Source organism: Myotis brandtii, unplaced genomic scaffold (assembly GCF_000412655.1).
Source record: "Myotis brandtii unplaced genomic scaffold, ASM41265v1 scaffold775, whole genome shotgun sequence".
Lineage (NCBI taxonomy): Eukaryota > Metazoa > Chordata > Mammalia > Chiroptera > Vespertilionidae > Myotis > Myotis brandtii.
The window spans coordinates 122,135-144,308 of record NW_005371106.1 but is presented as its reverse complement, the minus strand read 5'-3'; the positions used below and the strand labels follow the sequence as shown (position 1 = coordinate 144,308).

At 40.2% G+C, this 22,174-nt stretch overlaps 1 protein-coding gene across 1 annotated transcript; it reads left to right on the top strand.

Moving 5' to 3' along the window:
* Positions 1–24: 24 nt before the first annotated feature.
* Positions 25–21,889, top strand: FDX1 (ferredoxin 1). The gene is made up of 5 exons (XM_005883173.2): positions 25–310; positions 4,557–4,665; positions 5,525–5,649; positions 17,493–17,622; positions 21,211–21,889. The coding sequence occupies exons 2-5, from the start codon at positions 4,586–4,588 to the stop codon at positions 21,323–21,325; spliced, it is 450 nt and encodes a 149-aa protein (XP_005883235.1). The 5' UTR covers positions 25–310; positions 4,557–4,585; the 3' UTR covers positions 21,326–21,889.
* The last annotated feature ends 285 nt before the right edge of the window (positions 21,890–22,174 follow it).

Sequence of the window (22,174 nt, the reverse complement as noted above, 5' to 3'; positions counted from 1 at the left end):
GCTGCTGGTTGGCTGGGACTAACCTTTGCTCTGCCAGGAGCCGCGGTGACCTTCGCGAGGTGCACCCCGTGGCGGGCCGGGCCGGCAGGGCTTGACGGGCCTTTCTCCTGCGGCGTGAGGACTTTCTGCCTCCAGATCCATGTCGGAACGTCCACTTGTCGGGGAACATCCACCCCGTGCCCGGGCTCCCGCCGTCTCCCAGCCGATGCCGCGCCGAAAGCCCTGCGCCGAGCGGCGATTCGGGTTGTGCAGCGGCTTTGCCGCTCCCCGTCCGCTTCTGCAATCTCGACGCGTCTCCGCGCCCCCAGTTGTATGTAAATGGAGGAGAGCAGTGGTGCTGGTCCCACAGGGTTACTTGGGGGAATACATGAGAGAATGCAGGAAAGACAGGTCGCCTCCTGGCTCAGAAGATGTTACCTGGTAGCAGCAGCAGCTCAGGCCTGCAGTGTTTTATGTTTTCGTTTTGTTTTGAGTTTAAAGTGAAAAAAAAGTTCATTAGTGAAGCGGTGAGATAGAGTATGGCTACTCCACAGGCAGGGCAGCTGGAGTGTTTTGTAGTAAATGTCGAAAGAGATGTGCAAAAATTTCCCCAGAATGTATTGGTACTTTGTATTCTCGGGCATATTTGCTTTTCAAAGGCACGATCTCCTTAGAGCTAAGAGGTGCTCATTTCAGCGTACAGGACCGTGATGGGACCCTGCAGGATGCAGAATGCTCACTGATTCCCTGCTGGCAGGTAGCAGGCAGCTAGACCCGGAGGGAGGGAGGAACTGTTGGATTTGTCTTCTGCCTTTTCTCTTCTTGAGGAGGTACCTGAGAAGAGGGTGTAGGACTTATTCGCCTTTTCTCCTTAATCTTATTCTATAGCGGGTGCTCAGTGAATTTGCTGCATGAACTGAGGGGAATAACGGAGAAGGCGAGCCGGATTCATTTGTCCCTATATCCCCTACACTTCCCTGCTTTTGACCTCCCTCCCAGCACATGCCTTGTTTTCTACAGTGGATGCTTTCTTGAAAAATTATATAAATTGGGACATGTATGGAACATGCTTGTGTAATTAGTATTTACAGGGACATAAATGCTTTTGTAAATAGGAATGATCTCCTCCGAACTGAATGTTTGGATTATGAAGTTGTCTTAAAGGGGCACACGTTTATTCTGTTCCCTCACAGTCCTGCTTTTCTGTTGAGGCCTTGTGCTTCCTATCACAGACTTTGGAGCTACAGCTAATATTATCTGAGAGTTGATCAGCACTAACCACATGTGGCTGTTTAAAATAAAATTAATCAGTTTCCCAGTTGAACTTTTTTAAAACAAATGTTTTTCTTTTAAGAATTGATTTTAGAGAGAGAGGAAGGGAGAGGGAGAGAGAAACATCAAAGGGCTGCCTCCTGCATGACCCCTACTGGGGATCGAGCCTGAAACCCCAGCATGTGCCTTGACTGGGTATGGAACCCAATGACCGTTGGGTGCCTGGGATGACGCCCAACCAACTGAGCCACACCTTCCAGGGCCCCGGTTGAATTTTTAAGTATCAGTAGCGAGTAGCTGCTGTATAGAACATCACAGGTGTAGAACACACAAAGGTCACCTGGACAGAGCAGTCTAGAGGTTGTCATTCTGACTTGGAAGTTTAACATTTTAGATAAGCTATCAGTAATTGAGAGTCGAAAACTCCTTTCACTCCCAAATACCCTGACACAATACTTTATATTCTGTAGTGATTTAAGTTGCAAAGAGCTTTCCATATATTATTTCACTTGACTCTTAAGAAAATCTTGGGAGGTTAGATGAAGGAAAATAAAAATTCTATAGCAAGTTGCTGGCAAAGCTAGGACTAAAATTCATATAGTTTTTGTTTGTTTTTTTGAGCACCATAGTAGTTGGTAATTCTTTAGCCCATGGGGTCGTTTGGAGGAGCTGAGGTGGCTAAGGAAGTAGGGAGCCCTAGATGGGTGCCCTTTTCTTGGACCAATGGTCCCAGGCTACTCTCTATGGTGAAAGAAGTAGGCATCAGCAGCTTAACTCCCCTCCCCGAACGGCAGCACAGCAGCCCCTGACAACTGTCTGATTGAGCTGAATAAATGGCAGTGAGTAAAGGGTAACAAGTGAAGAACATAGTGTTTTTTGTGTTGGCTGATTAATTGATGAAAGAAAATTTGGAAAGATCATAATTATTTACCAGTGTATGAAATCTTCCTTTTTGGGAATAGCTCAAAGCTTCTTGCTAGTTCTTAGAATTGAGGGGGAAATCCACAAAACCCACCAACACCAATTACAGTGGGGCCTTGACTTACGAGTGTCCCGACCAACGAGTTTTTCGAGATGCGAGCCGTCTCTCAGCCGATTTTTTGCTTTGAGTTGCGAGCTAAAATTCGGGTTACGAGCCAGCTTCAGATACCCCACCGCTAGTTGGCGCAGCGAACATCACAGTGAACGCCACATCAGCCCAGCATCACGTGTCTCACTCGTTCACTTTTTGATTTGACCTACGAGTAATTTGAGTTACGAGCTCCGTCAGGGAACGAATTAAACTCCTAAGTCAAGGCCCCACTGTATTAATAGTGAATGGATAGGGTTACTTGGGTATAAAGTACGTGCGTAATGCTTCAAGGAAACAGAGTTTCCATAAACTTTCTCTCCTTGATTCTCTCAGCAGCTTGGGGAAGTCACTGTGGCTTCCGATGGTCCTCTAATTAGTATGTGTCAGAACCAGGGCTGGAATCTACATCTGATTCTTAACATTCCATACTTTTCAACTCTAGAATTACCTTTCTGCTCCCTCTCCTGTCCTCTGGTAAACCTATTCATACTCATCCTCTGCAGTTTTTGTGTGAGGCTGTACATATATAGCAGCAGTTCAGGCTTCTTAGCAACACGAGGACTGAGACTTTAAAAGTTATTAATCAGTGTTTGTTGAGCTCTACTCTGTGTTATGTATTTTGCATATGTTGTTAACCCACTTTTACAGAGGAGTCTGATGTAGAAGAGAATTCGAATTCCTTTGCTGTAACTCAGCTCTAGAGTGCTCTAGAAGAACAGCAGCCCTAAAACCTTTGCCTGCGGTAGTGAGTACAAATGATGGAATTCTGTCTGTCGTACTTTTACGAGGCATTTGTGGATGTCAAATCTCTAGACTGCTCTGCTGGGCTCAGATCCATCTGGCTTCTCGACATTCTCATCTACTTTTTTCTATTATTAAATTGAACAGGTCTAAACTCAAACTCATTTCCATCTTCCCCAAAGCTCCATCTCCCCATCTGTTAACCCTACCTTAAACTGTACCCCCTAATTGCCCGAGCTGGAAACTTCAACATTATTTCTTTCCTCTCTCTCTCAGTCCATCTTATATTGATGGCTACCAGAACCTTTTAATTCTACCCCCTGAATATCTAAGACAATGTCTCCTATATCCTTGCTTAGTTTGTGCTCTTTTAATAACTTACAAAGTGGTCTCCCTGCCTCCAGAGTATCTTCATTCTCAGCCATTGTACTTGGAAAATCAAGAATAATATTCAGAATACTTAATTTTAAAGCATTTTTTTTTGCTATGAAAAAAAATAGTTGGAGTACACAAGCCCTTTTGAGAGACTTTCACATATCCTAATATATATAAAGAGGTAGGTGCCTTCATGACCGAACGGGCAACTGGTCACTATGAAGTGATGGAGCACCTCTCAGTCCCCCCTCTCCCCCAATCCCCGAGCCACTCACCATGAGGGGGGGCTGGTGGCGGGGTGGGACTGGAAACTGTTGAGCGGCGGTGGCGGGCTGCTTTGCGGGGTGGCCGTGAGCTTAGCGGAGCAGTCACTTGGGCAGCAGCAAGTTTCGAGAAGCAGTCGCGGGGCAGGGGGGTTTCCAGAGCAGTCACGGGGTGGGGGGAGAGGGAAGTTTCGCGGAGTGTCCAGCAGTGAGCTTCGCAGGGTGGCAGCAAGTTTCACGGAGCAGTTGAGGGGCGAGGGAGCCTTGAGGAGCAGTCGCGGGGTTCACGGAGCGTCCTGGGGTGGGGAGCTTCATGTAGCGTCGCAGGGCAGCAGAGGCCATGTGACAGAGACCAGGCTAGGCCTAGGGACCCTAACTGCGCACAATTTCGTGTGCGCTGGGCCTCTAGTCTATATATATAAAAGCCTAAGCAATCAGCTAACTGGCTGGTAGCTGTGACGTGCACTGACCACCAGGGGGCAGATGATTAATGCAGGAGCGGAAACCACAGGCATGGAAACATGGAACAGAGTGATGAATCTCAGGGAAGGAGGGAGAGATTAACCAAAGATCTTATATGCATACTAGAGGCCCTTGCACCAGTGGGGTTCCTTAGCCTGGCCTTTGGGGATTGGGCCAAAACTGGCTCCCCTACATCCCCTGAGGGGTCTTGGATTGCGAGAGGGCACAGGCCAGGCCTCTAGTATTTTATATAATTTTTAATTAATGGAATCCTCTTTTTTCAGTGTTGGAATATTAGGGAGGCCATTATCTGATAGGGACTTCAGTTGCCTCATTTGTGAGGATTTGATAAATTGGGAGATATTTATAACTCTGGAATTATTTAATTCTAGGTTTTACTTATATTCAAGTTTTCTTTGATATGGACTATTACCATCTGCTGGCAGTAGTGAAAATTGCAATTAATTATTTTAAGCTGAAGTACATCTTTTCAATTGTGAGGTAAAAATTATAATGACCAATGGTGGAGGATAAGGATCTAGTTACTTATATAATTTCTTTTCCCAAATTTTGTTTTGATGTTTGTGAGAAGGGAAACAATTTTTAAGTTAGCTGGCTGATAGATAATATAATGTCCTATAATAAAGCACTTAAGGGGGTATATTTATCTTCCCACAGATTCAAACAAACAAATAATATTTTCTAGTCCCTTTGATTTTTGAGCACACAATGTAGACCAGAGTGAGATGTTCAAATACTCAGGAAACTATCAGACTGCTGCCTTAAGCACAGTACCTGCCAGACACATGCATAATTGCCTATTGACGGCAGGGTGCTTTGCTTTCCCAAAGCTCACCACAACAGTGGTCTAGTCTTTAGGGGCACGTTCATAGAGATTGTTTTTCAGAGAGCTGTGTGAGAGCAAAATAGACTTTCATGATAATGATTGCTAGATGTTTTGACATGACTGTGACTCATAACCATGACCACTCGGGAGACACAATGCATAGGGAAGTACATGGCCTAGTTTTCATTTCCTTTCAGGCAGTAGAGCTCTTCTGGTAGCTGGGCAGATAGATATGCCTTTTTGGTATTTGTGGTATTTTCTTCCCAAATGAACTTTGGAAAGAAAAGAAAATTCTGTAGAAGAGCACATTTGCTTGCATGTGCATACACACACACACACACACACACACACACACACACACACCACTGTTTCTTTGACCTTACAAGTGTTTTTTAATTTGACCTTACCAGTTCTTAAAACAGTTATTTTAAAGTATTTTTTGAAAATAATTAAAAACAGTTATTTTAAAGTATTTTTTGAAAATAATTAATAAAGAACTGTTTCCTTTTTCAGCTCAGAAGATAAAATAACAGTCCACTTTTTAAACCGTGACGGTGAAATACTAACAGCCAAAGGAAAAATCGGTGACTCTCTGCTAGATGTTGTGATTGAAAATAATCTAGATATTGATGGTTTTGGTGAGTATGAAAGAGTCCTTAAAATTTATAAGTGAAACTATTGAATAGGTTTCAACACTGTTCTTTTGAAAAATTTTAACTTACACCATACAGAGTAAAATATTAAAATTCAGGATGTATTAGTGTTATATTCTCATTTTGAAAGAATAAGTAATACTGTATTTCTATTCTTTTTGCATTTGATTAGCTTTGTACCTCAAAATCTGTCACCTCATTACCTTATTGTTTACCTGTGTTATGCAAATCCAGGAAATAGCTAGTGGAGTTGAAAAATAACAGGTTAGAGATAAATGTCATATTACAAGAGGTAATTAAATAGTTTTAACTTAGTCTGGAAAGTTAGCTTACCTTTCCAGGAAGGGAAATTTATCTACCTCTTATCAGGGGACAAAGTGTTTTTATGGAGAAAGGGTTTTTATTTCTAGAGCATAGACTTCTGACCGTAGTCCTTAAGCACTCACACAAGCCACACCCCAGATGCTGCCAGGGAAAGCTGCTAGCACTCGTCAGTTCTGCTCAAGCACTCTAGTGATGGTTCTCGAAGAGGGTTCCCTTGATTATTAGCATCAGGTCACTTGGGAAATGCAGATTCTTGGGCCCCGCTCCAGGTCTTCTGAGTCAGAAAGTCTGGCGCACTCGTCAGTTCTGCTCAAGCACTCTAGTGATGGTTCTCGAAGAGGGTTCCCTTGGTTATTGGCATCAGGTCACGTGGGAATGCAGATTCTCGGGCCCCGCCCAGGTCTTCTGAGTCAGAAAGTCTGGGGTAGGGCCCTGTGTGTTTTCACAAGCCCTCCATGTCACTTTGATGCATGTTTAAGTTTGTGAACCATTGGCCTGAAATAAGGTCCAATGAGCATATCTGACTATGCTTCTGTCAGAGCACAGTTCACATCGCACTTTTGAGAACCATTTCTGCATCAGAGTTATTTCTCTTTTCCTCATTTCCCTGTGATCCGTGAAATCCACCTCCCTGTGAATGCTCACCACGGCTTCCTTGTTAGAGAAAATGCCCCAGTCCCTGACTGGGTTGTGAGCTCTTGGAAGACTGTCCTCACTCAGGTGACTTCACAGAGTGTACTTTCCAGAGGTGGCACTATTTATGCTGCATTTTTAAATCTGATATTTGTTTAGTCAGTTTCAGGATTAATTAGAACAACTACCAGTTGAGCGCATACTATATGTTATCTATGATTGTAACAACTCTAAGGGGTAGATTTTTTAAAAAAACTTTTACTTTATAGATGAAGAAACTAAGGTTCAGAGAAGTTAACATTCCCTGGGTCGTACAAGTAGAGAGGGCTAAGGTTCAAACCGAAGTCTCTAATTCTTTATGCCTTTTTCTCTAAGAAGCATCTTTTCTGCATGAGCTATTTTAGAAATTAGGTGATGTAATAGTTGATATAGTACCAATCTTAAGGAGTTTTTAGTCTAAGGAAGTGGTTCTTGTCTGGGATGGAGTTAGAATCTACAGAACTTTGAAAAGTGCAGACATCATTTGTGTTCCACCCTGGGTGGTGCAGGAAGAGAGGAGAGTTTTGCCGGTGTGTATTTTTTTAAAAATATATTTTTATTGATTTCAGAGAGGAAGGGAGAGGGAGAGAGAGATAGAAACATCAGTGATCAGAGAGAATCATTGATCAGCTGCCTCTTGCATGCTCCCTACTGGGGATTAAGCCCACAACCCAGGCATGTGCCCTGACCAGGAATCAAACCATGTCCTCCTGGTTCATAGGTTGATGCTCAACCACTGAGCCACCCCAGCCAGGCCTTGCAGATATGTTTTTAAAATGCTCTACATGATTCAGATACATACCATGGGTAAGAATGACTTATGTATATAAAGACCTCAGTGATAATTTATGTATAGCATGAGTTCTATAAAATTTATTTATAATTGATTTCCATTGTATGAGTTCATATTTAGCTACACTTTTAACTAAACTTAGTTTCTCTGAATTATTTTTTCACAAATGAAAAGTAGTACATAGCATAGCAATGGAGAATAGACTGGAATCAGGTAGGTTATGGTTCATAATCCTCAGGACGACAGTAGCTGTAAAAAAGCAAGTACTTAAAATAAAACCTAGCTATTATGAATTACATAGCTATTATTAATAACACAGGTTCACTTTTCATTATAGACTATGGTTCATAAACTAACACTTTTCTTTACAAGCCATGAGCCCTGGAGCAAGCCACCTTAATATCTTTATGTCTCAGTTTCCTCTTCTATAAAATAGGATTCTGATAGTTCTAACCTCATGGGATATTGGAAGTAGAGTGCTTAGCACAGTGCCCACTGTGTAAGAATGGTCAGATTTGTGGCATTTTAACTTGGCCTACACAGTCTTTAGCAGTTTGATGAGGATTCTGCATTCCCTTAAGCAGACTTAGCAGAGAGGCTTTAAAGATCAAGGATCCTAACAAGTCCAGAATTTTGTCATGTAACTATAAACTTGAGATAAGCTAATCTAGGTTCACAAAAGATAAGACTTAAGCCTAAATCATTTTCTTGAATAAAGCTGAAAAGAAGAGATCAAGAAGCCTGAAATGCTATTCTTATAAAGAAGAGGTTATTGTAACAACATGGGGACAGCTATTTCATTAACTCCTAAAGCCAAATACAGGAGACCCTTTAAGTATTGCCCTTGTCATAAGTCATACTCACAGATGATCACCATGTCGAAGGAGGCTGACCAAGTACAAAGTCTGTTTACAGTTTCTCCCTGAGTGATCTCATCCTCTGTGACCTTAAATCCCATCTAGATGCCCATGAAGTTAAATTTACATTGTTGGCTCGGACATCCCCTCTGAGCCTTGGACTACAGATCCAACGTCCTCCTTTACATGTCTTCTTGGAAGTTGCACAGATATTTTAAAGTCAATATTTAAACAGGTCTTGATTCCCCCAACTGAAACCTGCCCTTCCGCAAGTCTTTTCTGTCAGTAATGAGCATCTCTCCGCTGCTGAAACCTGAAAACAGCGTCTTTTATTCTTCCTTCTCCCCCATCACCTACCTCCAGTCCCACAGCAGCTCCTGTCAGTTGTGCCTCCAAAGCATGTTTCCTATTTACTTATTTAGAAGCAGGAAACTTTTTAAAAAATATATTATTATTGATTTCAGAGAGGAAGGGAGAGAGAGATAGAAACATCAACGATGAAAGAGAATCACTGATCGGCTGCCTCCTACACGCCCCCCACTGGGGATTGAGCCCGCAACCCGGACATGTGCCCATGACTGGAATCGAACCTGGGACCCTTCAGTCTGCAGGGCGATGCTCTGTCCACTGAGCCAAACCAGCCAGGGTGCATGTTTCCTATTTAAAGTGTGTCCTGTTCTCTCATCCCCGCAGTCACTGCTTGGGGCTTGGCCAGTCACTGTGTACCTGTAACTGCTGATCTGCTTCTGCTCTGAGCCCCGCAATTGGGGTAATCTATCGTAATACACGACAGACATGTCCCCTGATTAAAAACGATGAATAAGGTCCCATTTCACTTAGGATAAAATGCACACTCCTTACCCTAGCCCAGTGGTCGGCAAACTGCGGCCCCTTGAGTGTGGCTCTTCCACAAAATACCACGTGCGGGCGCGCACGTACAGTGCGATTGAAACTTCGTGGCCACACTCAAGGGGCCAAAGAGCCGCATGTGGCTCGCGAGCCGCAGTTTGCCGACCACTGCCCTAGCCTAAAAGGTTCTGCATTGTTTGGCCCCATCTGCAACCCCTCCACCCCGTTTATACTCATTCCGTTTCTCACTTTGGCCATGCTGGCCTTTTCTCAAGAGCTGAACTCACCCATTACTGCTGAGACTTTGTATACACTTTACAATTTTTCCTGCTTGGGGCACTTCCCCAATCCCCATCCTGAAAATCCTGTATCTGTCTCTCTACTTATTTTATTGTTATTATTGTTTTGTTAATCCTCACCTAAGGATATTTTTTCTATTGGTTTTATAGAGAGAGTGGAAGGGAGGGTAGAGACACAGAGAGAGAAACATCCATGTGAGAGACACACACCGATTGGTTGCCTCCCACACGCACCCCGACTGGGGCTGGGGATGGAGCCTGCAACCAAGATACATGGCCTCGACAGAATCGAACCCAGAACCCTTTAGTCTGCAGGCCAATGCTCTAACCACTGAGCAAACTGACTAGGGCTAGTCTCACTTTATGTTTCTTCCTTAGTGAAGCTTTGTCCCACTGTCCAATTCCAAGTAGGGTTTCTCTTATTAGCCTGAACCCATTTTTCTCCATTACAGCATCCTGTTCGTTCTTTCATAGCATTTATCACAATCTATTAGTTATATATTTTTTTATGTGTGCATCTTTCTCCCAAGAGACTGCGATGAAGGATAAAATCATTTCTGTTTTATCCCTTATTGTATATTAAGTGAAATAATGAATGGATAAATGAGTAAAAAGGACCAATTAGAAATTTTGCAAGCAACACAGATTTATAAGCATTCTTATTTCCAACTTTATGATCTAAGTTTTCAAAGTGTATTGTAATATTCTGTCACTAGGGGGCAGTAATAGCTCTCTGATCAAATTTACTTAGTTATTATCTCAGACCATTTTTTTCCTTTACATCACCTATATTCTTTATGTCTGTTTTGAGAAAAATTATTCAAATTGGGAAATCCTGATAATGTTTATATAAATCTATATTTATTACTATCATATTTATTGACTTCCTATTGTATAATGTATTTCTGGCTATGCTAGATCAAACTTTTGTTTATTCTCACCTGAGGGTATGTTTTTATTGATTTTGTTTTATTATGTTTTTAAATCCTCACCAGAAGATATGCTTATTGATTTTATTTATTTATTTATTTATTCATTCATTCATTTTTGCTTTTTTTTTTTTTGGCTTACTGATTTTAGAGAGAGGGGAAAGGAGAGAGGGGGAGAGAAAGAGAGAGAGAGAAACATCGATGTGAAAGAGAACATAGATTGATTGCCTTTCATATGTGCCCTGACCAGGGATTGGACCTGCAACCTTTCAGTATACAGGATGATGTTCCACCCAGCTGAGCTACACCGGCTGGAAGCTGACAGCCACCAGTACTGCTCTGGGACTGTGTTTAAGCATAGATCCATAACTTTTGTTGCATTTTCAGTCCCCATCTCTCCACATGTCATTATATTAGTGTACTCCTATTCTGGTCAGCTAGCAGTTTTAGAGTGAAGACTCTGTAGTGGTTGTTACTTTGGTATCCCTTTTCCTTTTATATATTGCCTCCCATTGCTTGTTCTGTAGAGCTTTTTTTTTCTGTGTTTGTGATAAGAATAAAAACAATAGATATTCCCCAGCTAATGGATAGATTTTATTCTCCAAGTCCATACTCAGGTCAACTAACTAGCATTTGGAATTAGTTTTTCCCATTAGAGAACATTTTTAGGCCAACCCTAAAGAATTTATTTTTTCATACCTATTTAATCACCATTTACAGTCTGGTTTCTATGAGAAAATGCATTGCAACTTCTAATGTCAGGTCAAGAACACCTTAACTTCCTGGGCATACTCACCACACACACACACACACACACACACACACTCACACACACTCACATTCTCTCTACCTCTACCTCCTACCTCTACCTCTACCTCTACCTCTACCTCTACCTCCTTCTCTACCTTCCTCTCTACCTCTCTCTCTATCTCTCTGTATCTATCTCTATCTCTATCTCTATCTCTATCTCTATCTCTATCTCTCCATAATACACATACCCCCCACACTATAGGGACTAATTTTTCCATTCTGCACCTTATTCTGGTAGTGGGAATATATGCATGACTAGTTTTATGCCATTGTTGTTGGAAAATATAATAGTTATGATTTCAATCTTAAAATTTTTTTCCCTTTTTTTCTCCCCTTTTTCCCCCCATTGACTCCCTCCATCCCCCACCCCCAGGCCTGCACCGCCCTATTGTCTGTGTCCATGGGTTATGCATATATGGTACAAGTTCTTTATTGATCAACTTCCATCGACCCACACTCCCCCGCCTTCCCTCCAAGATTCCCCACTCTGTTCCTGCTTCCATGTCTCTGGATCCACTCCATTCATCAGTTTATTTTGTTAATTAGATTCCACATATGAGTGAGATTATGTGATACTTGTCTTTTTCTGACTGGCTCATTTTGCTCATAATGCTCTCCAGGTCCATCCATGCTGTTGCAAATAGTAAGAGTTCTTTCTTCCAGCAGCATAGTATTCCATTGTGTAAATGTACCAAAGTTTTTTAATCTACTCATCTGCTGATGGGCACTTAGGCTGTTTCCAAATCTCAACTATTGTAAATTGTGCTGCTATGAACATAGGGGTGCATATATTCTTTCTGATTGGTGTTTCGGGTTTCTTACGAGATATTCCTAGAAGTGGGATCACTGGGTCAAATGGGAGTTCCATCTTTAATTTTTTGAGGAAACTCCGTACTGTTTTCCACAGTGGCTGCACCAGTCTGCATTCCCACTAGCAGTGTACTAGGGTTCCCTTTTCTCTACATCCTCGCCAGCACTTGTCATTTGTTGATTTGTTGATGGTAGCCATTCTGACAGGTGTGAGGTGATACCTTATTGTCATTTTAATTTGCATCTCTCTGATGATCAGTGACTTTAAGCATTTTTTCATATGTCTCTTGGCCATCTGTATGTCTTGGCCAGTGTGGCTCGGTTGGTTAGAGCATCCTCCCATACACTGAAAGGTGGCAGGTTCGATTCCTGATCAGGGCACAACTAGGTTGGGGTGAGTGCAGGAAATAACCATTCTCTCTCTCTCTCTCTCTCTCTCGTCTTCCTCTTTCTCTAAAATCAATAAAGAAAGTTTTAAGAAATATTTTCTTTAGAGACATGTCTTTAGTGTTCTTTAAAATGCTTATTTTTTATAGAACATATAGGTTAAATCTTAAAAACACTTAAAAAAAAACCTCAGATTATCTTACTATTTTGGGGTTTTGTAGGATTGTCTATTTCTTCTTATAAGTGCCATGGGGTCTTGCAAATCTTTGCTGTAATTTTTTTTCTATAGTAGTACTTGCTCCACAATATGACATATTTCTCTGGTCCAGTGTTAGCCATCTTATACAAGCTGAGTTGATTTCACTCTGAGTCTTAAAGTTTCTTTTATATTTGAGTTTCTTCCTGGTGTGATAAGGAGAACATACTTGGTCACAACGTGTGGTGGAAAAAGTTTGAAAGGGACTATACAATAAGGAGGGATCATGAATGTGACACATTTATTTAAATAATAAACATGGGACTAGAACAGGGGTGGGCAAACTTTTTGACTTGAGGGCCACAATGGGTTCTTAAACTGGACCGGAGGGCCGGAACAAAAGCATGGATGGAGTGTTTGTGTGAACTAATATAAATTCAAAGTAAACATCATTACATAAAAGGGTACGGTCTTTTTTTTTTTTAGTTTTATTTATTTCAAACGGGCCGGATACGGCCCGCCGCTTTTTTTTTTTTAGTTTTATTTATTTCAAACGGCCGCCAGCCGTAGTTTGCCCACGGCTGGACTAGAATGTGTAGTAGGAACTTTGCATGTAGGAACCAAAAGTTAACCTTCTGTATATGCTCAACATTTGTCAGATTCTTATTAGAATACTCTCTTCAGCTCTGAACTTGACAACTTAAGCAAGATGTGGAAACAATTGGCAAGGTTCGTAAGCGGGCAATAAAATTATATTAGAGAATGAAAAAACCTTTAAGAGAAGGTTGGAAGAATTGAAGTTTCCTAGGGAAGAGAGAGCTTAAAGCGTATGAAGAGCTGGATGGATGGCAACTCGGCATGTTGTCTGGCCAGGTGGTACAAAAAGGAATGTCCTAAATTTTTCTGGAAGGATTTATGGGCATATGAACTTTGCTCTCCATTGCAGGATGATTGAGAACACATTGTATGCACTCTCTCTTTCCTTGATCTTTTCTGATGTCACACTTTTCTGGTTCTCTGTCTACCATTTGAGACGTTTTTGTTTTGACTGCCTTTCTAGGAAGGGTCTCGCCTTGGCTCTCTGCCTTTCTGATCCTTCCTTTCCTCTTTTCCTCCTCCCCTATGGTGAAACCTTATGGCTTTTGCTTCTGCCTTTTTAAAAAAAATCTTAAATCCATGCTTTACACACAAGCAGCAGTGAGATCTCCCCAAAATGAAGTTCCCAGGTCACTTTCCTGCTCGGCATCCTTTAGCAGCCTTTTGTAACCTATAGCAGAGGTTTACAACCCGTCTCTCCAGGGGCTGGATCTGGGAGAGGAGTGACGTGTTCATAACCCCCTGGCTAGTGCATCCCTGCGGCAACTCCCCATGAAAGACGGTTACTGAGCCTGTGTTCCCCACCGAGTACGCCCGGAAACAAGGTGGAGAATACGGGCTGATAGAGCAAGGTCAGGCGCCTGAGGGAACTTGGTCCCCTGCCTCTGCAGCCCCACCCACCTCACCCTGCCCTAGACTGTGAGTTTGTTTTCCTTGCATCTTCTATTATACTTGGCTTGCAGGACTCAGGATTTGTTATTTTAATAACAAATCTGAAGAAAGGTGCTGGGAATATTTTGTGAGGATTGTTGCACTTACATTTTGAAGACAAAAGGAGGCTGGATTTCCTGATTTTTGGCCTGCAGTATTTCCAGAGGGATTTGCTATTTTAGTTTTAGGTTTGTCTGTATTGGGTATTGGTAACATAAAAACAGAAATCAAGATAAGTATATATTTATTGAATACTAGGGGATAAATTCATTAAGAGTAGTGATACTTCTCTATGGAGTCATAAAATGCTAGAGCCAGCAGGTCCTTAAAGGTTATCTTCCTCGATCTCTTATTATACAGATGAGAAGAAAACAGGTCTGAGAGGCTTGCCCAGGACACAGCAGACAGTGTGGTAGGTCCATCTAGATCAGTGGTTCCCCAACCTTTTTTGGCCATGCCCCACCTAAGCATCTCTAAAATCCTGATGCCCCCCCCCCCCACATGACATAGAATTCTTATTCAAAAAGTGAACTTCTATTCATGTGGAGGAAGCCTAAAAGGCTGTTAACTTGGTCTAAACAAGCTTCCAAAGAACATGGCATCCATGAAAGAGGAAAATAAAAGAACGAAAGGACAGCTGAAGTACGAGGAAGAAACCACTAAGAAAATGTTAAAAAAATAAGTGATATGAAAAAATAGCAAATAAAGTTTTCAAACATATAATGGAGAACTGAAATGTATAAATATGTCACAATATATTTATATACTGTATATGAAGCCCCTAGAACCATAAGATATGCAAAAAATTCACTGTTAATAACTCATTCTCGAATTGCTCCCCTTAAAAATCAAATTGCCCCCCCTGTGGGGCATGTGCCCCACGTTGGGAACTACTGATTTAGAGCCTGGCCCTGCTGCACTACACTCGTTCTCTTTTTATTGCAGGGGTTTTTGAAATGTGTGTGTGTGTGTGTGTGTGTTTACTTATTTTTTAAGTAGAGAAAGCCCTTTTCTTTTTATGTAAAGTATATCCATTTACCTTTTGTTTGAAATATTTCAAATTTACACAAAAACAGGAAACTAAGCTACTTGTTCAAGTAACTAATTGGTGTGTATATATATTTGTGTAGTATACTGTATATGTGTATATTTACATTATATCTAATATTTAAGTAAGGGGACTTAGATTATTGCGTGGAAGGATCTAGTTGTCTCAGCATTGGGCAGCTTAGATGAAAGTCACCACTCATCTCTAACAGGTAGCATGACCTTGGTATATTTATTTAACTTCTCGGGTTTAGTTCTCATTATGTTTATAAAGAGAAAGTTAAATTACTCCAAGATTTCTTATAACTTTCAAATAATACTGATTACCAACACTTGCACAGTGTTTACTGTCTACAAGTCGTGGTTTCAAGTACATATGCTCAGTACACACTCATGTAATCCTCACAACTACATGAGATATTGGTGCAGATACTCTATTGAGGAAACGGAGGCATGGAGGGTTAAGTAGCCCAAGTTGATGCCATTAGTAAAAGTGGAATCACATCGAACCCAGGGAGGCTGGCTCTAGGGCCCACAGGCATGACTCCTCTACTTCACTGTATGTTCTCTCTCTTAGTCTTGTTACTTCTTTGAATTAGATTTTATGAAAATGAACATTTAAGGAAGCCTCTCTTGTTTTTTTTAAGATAACAAAATATGAGTAACAAATGTTTAAATTATGAGGGAACCATTCTTAGTAAAATGATCTGTTCACTCGGGAAAATTAAGGTTACTAGATATTGATAGTAGTTCTTCTTACATATTCTGTGTGTTGTTTATTGACCAAAAGAGAATCTAAATCAAACTTAAGTAACTCCTAGGAGTCTCTAATTTTCACAGTTGTTATGGTTTTTATTGTTATTTATTAAATAGCTCATTTATTTATTTACTCATTTAAGAGAGAGGAAGGGAGAGGGAGAGAGAAAAATATTGATGTGAGAGAGATACATTGCTTGATTGCCTCCCCTATACACCCTGACCAGGGATCAAACCCACAACCTGGGTATGTGCCCTGACCAGGAATCAAACCCTTTGGTGCATGAGCCAACGCTCAACCAAGAGAGCCACATCACTTTTTAAAAATTAGTATTAACAAACAAGCTGGAAAACTATTTTTGACGTAGAATTTAACGAGAACACAATTCTGCACCATTCTGTTTTGGCAGACAGTCTTGGCTGCCATAGTTTAAGAGCCCAACCAGGCTGAGGGAAGGGATGCAGAACTCATACAAGAAAAATTTGGAAGACTTGGGTGTGCCCAGCCTGGAGAAGGAACAACAATCTCAAATATATGTAAAGCATTGTTTAAAAGAAGGATTCACTAAATAGTTAATAAAATTTTCATATAAACAGAGCAGAAAAGAGGTTGCCAGGGGCTAGAGGTGAGGGAAATAGGGAGAGGTTGATAAAAAGGTGCAAACTTTCAGCTATAAGACGAATAAAGTCTGAGGAGCTAAAGTATAACATGGTGACTACAGTTGATAACACTGTGTTGTATACTTGACATTTGCTAAGAGACTATAACTTACATGTTTTCACAAGAGTTTTATATATTTAAAATGGATATGATAACTGGATGAGGGGCATACTTTTACAATATATATGTATATCAAATCACCACAATGCACATTTTAAACATCTTATAATTTTATTTGTTAATTATGTCTCAGTAAAGCTGGGAAAAAAAGGATTGGACTCCACGGGATAGGACTGGACCAGTAGGTATGAGAGTTCCAGACCAGCTCAGCAGAAGCCAAGTGCAAAATTGTCTGGCTTATGCAGCTGTGGATTTCTTTCCCAGGAGGTTTTCAGGGAAAGGTTGGGTAACCCCTGGAAAAGGATATGCAAAGAGGTTCAGTCATAGTTGGGTTGAACCAGGTGAGGTCTCAGTTCCCCTTTCACAGTACCTGGCATATACTAGGCACTCAGCAAATAACTGGGGCAGGACAAATAGCTCATTATTTAAAACCAGTTTGACTCTTAAAGAGAACTTACTTGATTTCTGTCCTGATCACAAGGAAAGACTGAGAGGGAATATGTACCATTACTTAACTGTAGGTTTGCTTGCTAATTCCTCTTATATACCATAGGGCTTCACAGATTGTGTTGAGCTCTTCAGAACTTTTAAAAATAATATGTGAATGTGATTTCAGATTGTGTGTGTGGGGGTTGGGGCTTGTCCCTAATTTCCATTATTATTCAGAATAAAGTCTTAATTATGGATGCTAATGCTGATCTAAAATGTAGAAATAATTAACTTTAATTCAAACCCACTTTGAATTGTGTTTAATGTAGAGCAGAGTAAGTTCAATTCTGTTGCTTTTGTAGGTGCATGTGAGGGAACCTTGGCTTGCTCTACCTGCCACCTCATCTTTGAAAAGCATATATACGAGAAATTGGAAGCAATCACTGATGAGGAGAATGACATGCTTGATCTGGCGTACGGGCTAACAGATAGGTAAGATTTAGGGCCACTTCAGTTGTACTGATAGTCTGGGAAAATAAAGGTTTTACTCGTTCATGTCTGTGTAAGGCCAGACCTGTGTGTGTAATAGTGATCTTTCTGCGTAGATAACAGTTAAAAACTTTGAATATAAAATGTGACATTTCTCTTTGTTTCCACTATTCCACAGTTTAGCTCTTACGAAACTTTTCTTTTTTATAAAAGGAAAAAAATAAAACTTATTTAGTCTATTTTTATTCCAGGGATTACTATTTGCCACAGTTTAGCGAATTGGGATTACATTTAATGCTTTTTATGGTATCATCGAAGGATAGATTTGATAATTGAATGAAATTATAATGGAAAGTTTTACCTACTTGAGAACAGAATTTTTAAAGATACTTAATATATAATAGTAATTATGTTAAGATGAAGTTCTACTTCTAAGTGTACATTAAACTACATCAGTCAGGTTATTCTTGTTATTAATTAATAGGTAGAATTACTCTTAAAATTGGTAACATCTAAAGTAGCAAGTGAGTGGTATCAAGTGATGCCTTATTCTTTTTTAAAAAAATCTTTATTGTTGAAAGTATTACAAATGTCCCTCCCCCCCCCATTGACCCCTTCTAGCCCACACCCACCAGGCCTTCACCACCCTATTGTCTGTGTCCATGGGTTATGCATATATACATACAAGTTCTTTGGTTAATCTCTACCCTTCCACCCACCCACCCCCACCTTCCCTCTGAGATTCGACAGTCTGTTCCATGCTTCTTTGTCTCTGGATCTGTTTTGTTCAACAGTTTATTTTGTTTATTAGATTCCACATATGAGTGAGATCATGTGATACTTGTCTTTCTCTGACTGTGATGCCTTATTCTTAAACATTACCTGATATTTTGGTTGGAGCCAGGAAAAGTAGCTAGTTGATTTACTGTGTAAGGGGCAAAATAATGAGGGCTTATGTGATGTTGACTTTGGTGTTTACCTATAATTTGGTGACCCTAATGTAAAATAATAATAAAAAATTAAAAATAATAGTAATAATAATAGCTTTATTTCAGGTGTATTATGTAACTACAGTTTTGTTAGAGTCTTAGCAAACTTTCTTATCTAAAAACATAAATTTTCTTATCCTCACAAAAATGTTTAGAGCACATTCTAAACCCCATCTCCCCTGAACAGATGGAAGTACTTTCTCCTCACACCTTTTGGCTTTTACTCTCTATGGCATTTGCCACAAGCTCATATGTTATACTAGTAGCCCTGCCCACAAATCCGTGCACCAGTAGCTCGCTGCCCCGCCCCCCATAGCTTGCTGCCCTGCCCTCTCCTGTAGCTCTCCACTGCCCGCTTGTAGCTCGCTGCCCCACCCTCCTGCTGATCTGTGATCCGGTCGTTACACGGTCAGTCGTTACGTAACGACCATTTCCATATTACATCTTTATTATATAGGATTATCTGCAAATATGCCTCATCTCTTTTATTTGATTGAAAGTTCACAATTACCATGTTTCTCTTTTATTAGTGTAGATTATCTGCAAATATGCCTCATCTCTTCTATTTGATTGAAAGTTCATTCCTTAATACTGATATTAGCAACTAATCCTCCACATAGTCCAGTGAGGAGCCTGTTTATTATCCATCTTTAGGATGAGATTAGGAAATGAGTGTTTGGGGAGGGGCATTAAGAAAGTGTACACGCCACGTTCAGGCTAGATTCTGGACCACTGGTCTGTTTGGCTCTCAGGTTCTAACCCACTGCTGCCTCCTATTGCATCCCTGGTCCTGGGCGCCCAGCGTGTAAGAGGTGTTCAAACTATTGAAGTGAGTTGCTGCTCTTTGTACCCCCACTGATATTTAGTGCTGTGCCTTGAGATGCTCTGTGAGTGTCTGATGAATGTGCTAATGAAACCAAGACTTCCACATCACATTCCATCAAATTGAAGACAATTGGATTGTAAGACTGGCATTTATTTTTGTTTGCCACTAAGAAAGAAAAGAGCACTGCTAGTAAAAATATGGCACAAAATTATCACTTAACCTATTTTGTGCATAGTAAAATAGCTATTTTGAATTACCTAGACATACATTTGTACATCATTGTTAAAAAAGGAAAATATAAATAAAATTGGTAGTAATTCTGAAAAAGGGAAGAAAATGGGACTATAATTATTCTTCCAATGACAAATAATTGCTTTATGAATATCAATTTACACATTTATGAATATCAAATTTACATTCCGCTGTGTTTCTGTATTAATTCTTTCTTCTGTAATCCTTTTGCACTTATTTCCGGAGGTCCCCATGGGAGGAGGAGATATTGTAGAAAGCTTTATTTTTGTGGAATTGCACCCCTGAGTTTCCAAGGTCCCATTTCCCTTTGTCCTGCCAGGAAAAAAGTCCCATTTCATTTTCAGCAAGGCTAAGTTCAAAGCCAGTGTCGAGTTTTTGTTTCATGTTGGAGCAGTGTCCAGTCCAGCATCGGGCTAGCTTAGTTGGTGTTTCTAGCTGCAGTCCATTAGTTCTTTGCATGTGGGGTCTTCAGGGCCACATGGCTATGGAGGGAACACAGGTGAAAGAGACTCCTTTGTCTGCGAGATTATGTATTCCCAAATTTTTGTGGGTTTGCATTGGCCCTGCCCCCTTTAGCTAATGATCTCTGTTCTCAGGTTTGACTGACAGGCATCTTCCCTATATCATCCGGACTCACTGCATGCACCCATCTTCCCTTTATCCAGTCCCTTCCCCCAGTGATCTGCAGGGGATGGGCTGGTGGTTCCCTGGGGAGTGTGAAATTGCAGCTTCCTGGTGAAGCTGCCCAGATGACATGCCTATAATGTTTGACCTCCCCTTTGCTCCTTTCCTGTCATTAATAACTAGCTAATCACAATGGTATAATTTTGACTGGTAGTTAAATTCAACATATGTAGTAGTAACATACTTCTTGTAACTCATTTGAAGAGGCACCTATATGAATATTGTGACCAAGTTTGCAGCACTGATGTGACTGCCACCTCCCAGTGTAGCAGTGATTGTTAGATGCCTTTAATTTTAAGATTTAACTGGATTTTAGAGATGTTAAAAATGTGGGGAAAATATATATTTGATAATTGATGACTTATATGTGTGTTTATTCCAAATTTCTTGTTTTAAAGACTTTCTTTATAGTCTGTGTATGGTTTTAATTATCTGGGAATTGATTAATCATTTTCTTGGCATTGCTAAAATCTCAGTTCTCTTCTCCACTGTTGTGCCTTCTGATTATTTCATTGCTTGTCAGTCCTTTCACCAAAAAGCAGTAGTACTGGTGAAACAATTAGTAGATGATGGAGACTAAAGACTAAAATGAAGCCATGGTCCACTAGGCTTTTAGTTTTTTATGATCACATTTTGTTACCTTCTAGTTGAGAGTTGAATATGTTTTTCAACTTAAAAGAAATGTAAAAGTTAAATAAATTCTTAACTTTTTTTGAGTAAGAAAATGTTCTATACAACTGCATTGTTTTATGAATAACACCTACTTAATACTAAACCATACCTCCCCCTTTTTTATACGGAGAATGACATGCTTGATCTGGCGTACGGGCTAACAGGTAGATCTCGGTTGGGCTGCCAAATCTGTTTGACAAAGTCTATGGACAATATGACTGTTCAAGTACCAGATGCCATGTCTGATGCCAGACAATCCATCGATATGGGCAAGAACTCCTAAGATAGAATAAATGGGAATATTTTCACAAAATGTTAACCTATTTTTATAATTATTATTTCTTAATTAAATGAGAGCATGGATGAATGAGTTTACTATGATGACCTGCTTTACTACTTTAATTCACCTTGTATAATTACTGAATTTTGTAGTCCGAAAGTATGCAATCTTTATTTTGTTTAAATTATAAAAAGCAAATCAAATATTAGAAAACATATGATAAAATGGCACATATTTTACCTTATGTTTGTTTAGCAACTTTAGCAAAATGTTTTCATATAATTTCTATGCCTATTTGCCTATAAAGTAGGTTTAAAAAGGCACTATCCCTGTGAGATGCGGGTGAAGGCAGAGATCCAAGAGTGAATTAGAAAATCTGTACCAGAATTCACATCCTGTTACTATAAATTTTACAAATTTAATGTTTAGATTGAAACTGGAGAAATTATGAATATCTTATTTATAGTGGTAATTAGTGTGAATGTGAATGGAAAAAAACTGTTGCTTCATTCACTGATTAATTTCAAAGACAGTTGTAACCTTATAAATAAATATTTCAAAATTTTATTCAGTGAAAAGTGTAAGTCTGAGCATAGGCAATGTAACCCTGTCAAATATCTTGGGTCTCAACCTTTTAAGAAGGGCTAGGTTTTACTGTTGTATTGTGTTTTGAAAGAAGTTGGGACTAAACTGGAGGAATGAACAAAAAATTAGGTGTCTTTATTCTTTTCTGTCCTAAGCAGAATGGTGTGTCTTTATAATATTTAAAAAATGATGCTGATCTATAAACCTCTGCCTGTAACAAAATAGAGATCTTCTGGGTTAGGTTTTCTCTGTCCTGAGCCACCGAAG